Source organism: Poecilia reticulata, linkage group LG15 (genome assembly GCF_000633615.1).
Source record: "Poecilia reticulata strain Guanapo linkage group LG15, Guppy_female_1.0+MT, whole genome shotgun sequence".
Classification (NCBI taxonomy): Eukaryota; Metazoa; Chordata; class Actinopteri; order Cyprinodontiformes; family Poeciliidae; genus Poecilia; species Poecilia reticulata.
Genome location: NC_024345.1, coordinates 813,971 through 821,631, shown reverse-complemented (window position 1 = coordinate 821,631; position 7,661 = coordinate 813,971). Strand labels below are relative to the sequence as shown.

Sequence of the window (7,661 nt, the reverse complement as noted above, 5' to 3'; positions counted from 1 at the left end):
TATATACAATTCTGTGCCATTTCTGTGTCAATTCTGTTTTTTGGTTTTTTGTCCCACTCAGTAAACCAGTCACCCAGTCTATCAGTCTTTCAGTCACTCTGTCAGTAAGTGAGCAGGTGATACAATCAAGCAGCCAGACAATGCAGGAATCAGACCAGGAGAGGCTGACAACAGGATCCTACTTGTCTGCCTGAAACTTTTAAATAAACCAACAAAGAACTGCATCCTGATTGTTGACTTTTTTGGAACTGCGTAAACCAGAAACCTGGATTCAGAAGGCTATTTGAGTTGGATTCACTTTTACTTTGATCACCCTTTAAGTCTTAAGTTTTTTTTTTTTTTTGTCTTTTGAGTTTTTTGGACAAATACAAAAACAATATAAATGTCCTTGACAAAAATGATACATTTTATGTGAACTAATCAAGCATGTTAGTAGTGCATAAGCAGCCATACTTAAAGTGTACAAAGCATACTTTAAGTTGTTTCACTTTAGCACATAGTAGTACATTTAGTGCACTTCAGATTTGTGCTTTTCTACAATTACAACTAAAATATATGAAGTACAAAAACAGTTGATAAAAAATAGCTTTCTTTAAGTTAAATAATCCTTAACAAACTTCAAGTCTGGCCTTAAACTTGCTCACATAGGCTAAGATTTAATATACTTAGTATATTTATCTTTGAAAAAGGGTTGTTTCATGGTTATGTTTGAACAATAACTATAATCAATAAAGATTTCAAGAGGAAAATAAAATTGAGACCACCATTATTAAAGGAATTGGCTCCCCTTTCCGGAGTGCAGTGATGCTCCTGTATATGCGTCGAATAGGGTATGAGTCTGCTGTTTGGTTTTTGTCCTGCCCCTTTTTGTTTGCTGCAGCCAGGAACTTGCTTCATGTTATCTTGCTGTATGAGAAATGTTACATTATTGTGAAATTGTACTAATTTTCCGACCGTTCATTTGAATGTTCATACCGAACAAGAAAGGGAAATCAATTGGCACATCAACTCCACCAAAAATCTTTTACACCAGCCGCCACATTTGGAAAACCTGAATATTAGCAAACAACGCCATAGCTGGCAGCTGGCAGCTATGGCGTTGACGCCAGGGAAACTGTTCAAGCTTGCATCATCGCTGAGATAAAAAGAAATGCGTACAGAAGTTAAGAAAGTTTTAACATCTGGGATGTTAATGGAATAACTTGACTGGTTTTAAGGAGAAAATTGACCAAGAGTTACTGAACATATTTTATGTTACATATTTTTAATTTGTCATTATTTTGTAGAAATTCCTTGGACTTTGACATTGAAGGGCTTTCTCTTTTGTTCATTAAAAACACATTTTGTTGATCATGAGTAATTCATAAAAACAGAACATTTTACTACAGAGTGACAGAGATGCTCATGGAGAAGGATAGGTGTGTGGATTTCACAAAAAAATAATCGTAAGACTATATACAATTTTAATCAGAACAGAGGTCAGCCAAAGATATTACACTAAAAGAAAAATCATGTTTGACTTAATATTAAATATTCTTTTATTTGCCTTCCTATCATATTGCATAATTCGAAGTTTTAGGTCAAAGCTGAACTATAAGCGTTCTATGTTAGATCTTAGATTTGTACTTTCGGGGAATCAGCCCCACCGTAGAGCTAACCGGACATCGCTGGTTTAACCAAACATCTCTGCTTTAATCATACCTGGAGGACAAAGGCAGCTTTGTGGAGCGTCTCGGACCTCCCGTGTCTTTGATATCTGTGTTGCAAGTTTCTACACAGAAAAAGAAGAAAAAAACCAAAGTCAGAAATCTGTCACTATTGCGTATATATCGCTTCACTTCACTTCTTTATTGTATGGCTGTCTCACTGTCTCTTACTCTTCAGACCTGTAGTCACAAGACCAGTGTCTGGGATCATGAGCCATGAAGCAAGAGAACTGCCTGCCTCACCTGGAATCTGTTTTCTGCTGTTTATGATCGCATCTCAGCACATGAAACATGTTACACACACAGTTAGTGGCAAAAAGCATTGTACATTATATACATAAGCTAAATTATGGAAAATCAGTTCATATATTAAATGTTTTAATAACCATTTTATTGGCGACGTACAGAATGGCAGCCAGTGCAGTTAGCCAGAGGTTGGCAATCCAAGGTGAGGCTCAGCTTCGCTTCTGAGCATTTGAATGGGAAATTACGAAAATTCAGGGATTTGGAGAAAAAAATAAACAAAATTGGTTCAGCTAAATGTAAAATAAATACTTTGTAGCACAAACCTCAGGGTCAAAACAACAATATAAACTTTCTTATAATTATATATTGTTCTTCCATGATGACAGGTGCCTCCCCTGACTGCACATCACTGAGGTTTTCTTAAAATAAAACAAAACAAAACAACAAATAAAAACCCATTCATGTAATGTATGTCTGATTTGAGAGAATATTCGCTTTACCAGTATGACTTAGCCCCATTTCTCTTCTGTTCCTAAAGTTAGGTCTTTTAATATAGATATGTAGCTAAAGTACCAAATGGAGACCGACTACTGTGACACCTCCACCTCCTGCCAGGCAGAACCCGTGGCCTGATGGGTTTTCAACGTTCTCTCACAACACATACCCGGCTTTGAGACACAGGGCAGTGAAATTTATTTGAGGTAAGGCAAACTATTTGCAACCCCGAGTATGAAATCTGACATTTCTACCATCTGAGAGGCAAAAGAGAGACCGTTTCAGACCATATATGAATTGACAGGCAGAACATTCAGCTGGCAAAGGAAGGAGGTTGTGATCCGGTCTCCAGGGGTTGCAAACTAGACCTGGTAACTTGTTTCCCTGAATCTTCCTATTTTCTAGAAATACATTAAAATATGAATGTCTGCTATAAGTCTAGCAAACTAGAATGTAAATGATAATTCAAAATTGTTTAGGATTGTGGGAAATTGAAGCATTAGAGGCATCTTTTCTGCCTCTAATGTCCTCCAGATAGGGTTAAGATCTTTTTTTTGGCACAAATCTTAAACTTTGTTCTCTCAGTATTTATTTATTTATTTATTTATTTATTTATTTATTTATTTATTTATTTATTTATTTATTTATTTATTTATTTATTTTTGACAGGCACACTTATGGCTTCACAACGCCAGGTAATATCTTAGTTTTTAATACTGTAAATCAATGCCTTTTAAATTGTAATATTCCCTCACAAATGTATATCTCTGGCATCAGAGTTTCAACGATTTTATTCTTTCAAAGTTTTTTGGAGAACATATTGCTCCTTCATTGCCATATTCCTTTCATTTAATTTAGAAATAACTTTATAGTTACAGTTAATGCTACAGATACACACACATTTAAATAAGATGAAACAAACTTTAGGAATATCTGTTTTCAGTCATTCTTCAAAAGATCATGTTAGCTATGAGCTCACACTCTTTGAACAGGTGTACATACTGTGTTGATTGAAATAACGACCTGTGACTCATCTGCTTTTAAAACCCACTGGATTTTTTTAAAGATAAAACTAACTATTGCTTAGTTGTAGTGATGCAAAACACACCGGTCCAAATGTGTTGCTGATCACACTTTTAGTAAAGACAGACGGACCAAGACCTCCAGTGATAACTGAAAACAGGACCATTCATTTCAGTGACAACATCTTAATTACTCTTTTTAAATCCGAGTGTCTCTGCAGTGCAGACTCTTGATGCGTCACTGATTGCACAAGAGAGAGAGAGTGGAAAGGAGCTCATCTCAGATGACTCATTTTTAAAAGTCCAGTTGTATTTGCCCTTCTGAATAATCCTCAAACAGTTGTTTTCTGAAAAGCTGAATCCTACAACTTTTGGATACGTTCCTGCTCCAACACAGCTGAACCGAATTATTGAGTTTCCTCTTCAGAGTGGCATTAGGAGGCAGAGGACTGTAATGAGCAGTTTCATTTGGGGCGTGTTGGAAACAGGAACACACCAAAACTCTTTCAGAAAACTGCAAGTGTTTTTTTTGTAATTGTATTCCCAAATTACAAATGTGAAACATAGTTTATGGAAAGTATGCAACATGAATGAATGTCTTACAAGTTGTGAACCTTGTATCTAAGTTAGTTTATTAAGTCCCTTTTCTAAATTAATGTTATACGTCAAACACAGACCCATGTGCATTATTTGAAGATCCACAGTATTAAACTCTATGTTTCCCATAAACCAGATGCTGTGGGTAGGCTTGTCACGATTACTAATTTTGCTGGATGATAAATTGTTCCAGAAGTTATTGCGATAAACGATAATATTCTTTTGAGTCAATATAGTGGTAATAATAATACAAGAACACATTCTAACAAATCAGTAAACTTTACATTCTAATGAACATTTAACGCTGGAACTAGAAGACATTTTTAAATATCCAAAATAAATAAACAAAACAACAAATACAATGAATTTAGAAGTATTTGTAGATTAAAGAAAAGGGTTTGGTTGAGACCAAAGCACCAAACTGAAGACATTTATCATCCAGCTTTTGGTAGAAAGAAAGGGAAAAAAAGGATAAACGATAAATCATACCAATGGAAATTTTTGATTTTGTTTTAATTTATAATACAATTAATTAATTTATTGATTTATTGATTTATTGATTATTGCGATAGGCCAAGCTCTGGAGGTCATTACCAAAGGGATTCCTGTGCTCATTGATCATGTGGCCTTCATCTCCAGTGTCCTTCCAAACTCACCAAAACCCTTTAAGTATTTCAAAGCCTTTTTTGTGGGACTTGGTTATTTGTCTTGACTACATCATTCGGTACTTTTATCACTATATAATCTTTTGCTGGAACAAAAACAGACAACTCTGATAAATCTACCAGGTCGGTCACACTACAAAAGTTCTTCATTAACCTGAGTAACCAGCGTATTCTCACACTATACCCAGAAAAGGTTATACCAAGCAACGTACTGGTTGAAATCTACAAGTTGTGTCACCAAAATAAGTCAAAGATGCTTGAGAGACTTTGTAACTAGTTCTGTCACTAGATAAACTACAATTAATTTTTAATAACCCTGTAAACCTACAAGCTTCAAAATGAAACTAGCAGCACGGAATATGGCTAGAAGAGTCAAAATTACTCCTCCATGTAGAAGGTTAGACGATATAGAAATAATTCTTTGTGAGACAAGATTAATGAGATTAGCTACAAGCCGTGAGAACGGAAAAGACAAGATGTCTGCTGATAATTTACATCATAGTTTTTACACATACAGAAAAATTTAATACAACGGAATCCCCACGTTTACTGAACTGGTCTTTATTTAAGGTATTTTTTTTTATTATTAAGATATGAATATGTTACCAACCTCATTTGGGCGTATTTGTGTCCTTTAATTAAATGTTATAGAAGTATTAGTGTTTTATGCCTCACCTCCTCCAGTAACTGGTCCACCCGACTCAAAATAAGGGGCTCCACCTGCTCCAGAGTCATCATCCAGGCGGACAACTTTGCGTCCTGTTGCTGCTCCAGACTCAGTATCCTGGACTGCAGTTCTGAGGTCCGCATTATCACCAAAATGCAAAGTCCAAGGGAAAGAACGGACACGAACATGCCGACCATTATCCCGTTCAGGTTCTTCCAGCTGCTCAACAGTGGCTGCTTTAAAAGTTGCTGTCGTTCTGTGTGATTCCTCCTTTTCTCTCCAGGTCTATCAAGTATTTTACACCCCGGCTCATCTTCCATTCTATGCATTAAACTAGAATTACTCACAATTGTCGTCGACTTCGAAGTAAAAACAGTCTGACGGTTTGAGGTGCCGCAGCGTATTATTTTTCCAGGGAAAACTTTGAGCAGATGTCCCTCACGTCAAATTTACTCTATAAAAGTTCCTTCTCTCCACATTAAGTGAAAGTATAACTCGGAGTCCAGGAATTTTATGTCATTTGGGTTTTTCATAAAATAAAAAAAAACAAAAAACAAAAACAATAATAAAATAAAAGAAAAAAATTTGAGGTTCCAAATTCCAACGAAATCTTTTGTCGGTTTTGTCCTCCGTTTGTCCAAATAGCTTTCCTCGTTAGAAAAGAGCTCTGATATATTTTTTACGATCAGCTCACCTTCAATGCGCTCATTTCAAAGTCCGCCTTCCTCTTCTGTGCTCCGGATGCGGAGCGGCGGGCTCTTTGCTCTTGTCCCCTCCCTGGAAGCCTCCGCTGAGGGGAGGCTTTAGGTTAAATACCGGAGGGGTATTCATAGCAGGGCTGCTGCCCCCTTTGATCCGCACACTTGGTGAGAGATATTTTTAGGGGTGTGAAAAGCCAGGATCCACTGACACAAAGCTGGTTCACCGACAGTGTTGCTGAGATTCGGATATGCCTATGGCGGATGTAGACGCACATACACTACGATACATTTGATTTCATTGATGGACTGGAACAATTCTATGTATGTACACGGTTTCGCCCGTTTTTGCTAAGCCCGATGCTCGGGGCGGTAGGTCAGTCATCCAGCTGGCCGCCATGTTTTTGAGTTAAAAAAAAATGTTTGAAGTTGACATTAAATTTGAAAATATCACTTGATAGTTATGCTTTTTTTTTTTCTGGAAGACTGGAATATTAATACCTAAACACCAACTATAAAGTGTTAAAAAGCTTAAAAAGGCAACATCTCTTTTTTTTTTTTTTTAAGATAAATGAACAATGCTTAGCCTGGTAGCCCACCAGGCTTATAATACACCGAGGGGAAACCTGGATGGATGTGCTAAAGCAATTGTCACCAAATGAGTCTTTGGTGTTACAGTGTGTTCAAGTGTTTTCTAGTCAATAACTTCCCTTACATTTGTGAACAGTAAGAGAGAAAGGATTTCTTTCCATTCGCCCCTTTGCAGTTTATTTGAATTGAATTTGCTTTATAAGGGACAGTGCAAATTAATCAACAGTAGTACATTTGCACAACAATGCAAAATGCCAGATTTAGCCACAAAGGCAAATTTTTATCTGCAGTCCCTGGCAGGTTAATGATAAGAAATAAAAAATAAATAAATAGATGATTGATGCACACACAGATGAGCACAAACAAACGTCAAAAAATGGCTGTACAACATGGGAATAACAAAAAGTGAGCCATAAAAGCAAACATTTTAAACATTACTTATCTCAAAGATGTTAATTTAAAACATGACTGCATGTGTATCTATTTAAAAGCCACTGTTTAAACGATTTTCTGAAGTTAAGGTTTTTTAATTCTAATAGTAATGTATTACAAGAGTGTGATGCTCAGACTAATGTTTTACAATCCCCCCTTCTAGCTGCTTTTGTGGTTATATTTTAGTGCTGGAGCCGCTTCATGAATCACAAATGCAAATATAATATCTCAATAGGCAATCATATTTACCCAAATCAGAACATATTACTTAACATTTTACAATAATGATATGAGTTAATTTTTTATTATTTTTTTTTATCTAGAGTTTTCGAATTCTGCTTACAAAGTCTTTCTGTTGGGTGTAATGTGGTCCTGCCAGCCCAGAACCAGCTCATCCCAGGCAGGCAGTTTATTGTTTGATGATTTATTGTTTTGACGAACTGGTCCCAGGCTGGTCACATTCTAAGAAAGAATTGCAGCATTTAAGTATAATTCAAAATCTTCCACTGTCAGATTATTTCTAATGTGTTTAAAATTACATG

General features: G+C 36.1%; 1 protein-coding gene across 3 annotated transcripts in view; it reads right to left on the bottom strand.

Annotated features, from left to right (window-relative positions):
- col13a1 (collagen, type XIII, alpha 1) overlaps window positions 1-5,591 on the bottom strand; it is a 44,469-nt gene extending 38,878 nt beyond the window's left edge. For all 3 annotated transcript variants that reach the window (XM_008428944.2, XM_008428945.2, XM_017309206.1), the window contains exons 1-2: window positions 5,407-5,591; window positions 1,702-1,771 (exon numbers count right to left, since the gene is read on the bottom strand). In XM_008428944.2, coding sequence (XP_008427166.2) covers window positions 1,702-1,771; window positions 5,407-5,586 — 250 coding nt within the window. In that variant the 5' untranslated portion in view covers window positions 5,587-5,591. The remainder of the gene's footprint in view (window positions 1-1,701; window positions 1,772-5,406) is intronic.
- Window positions 5,592-7,661: the final 2,070 nt, after the last annotated feature.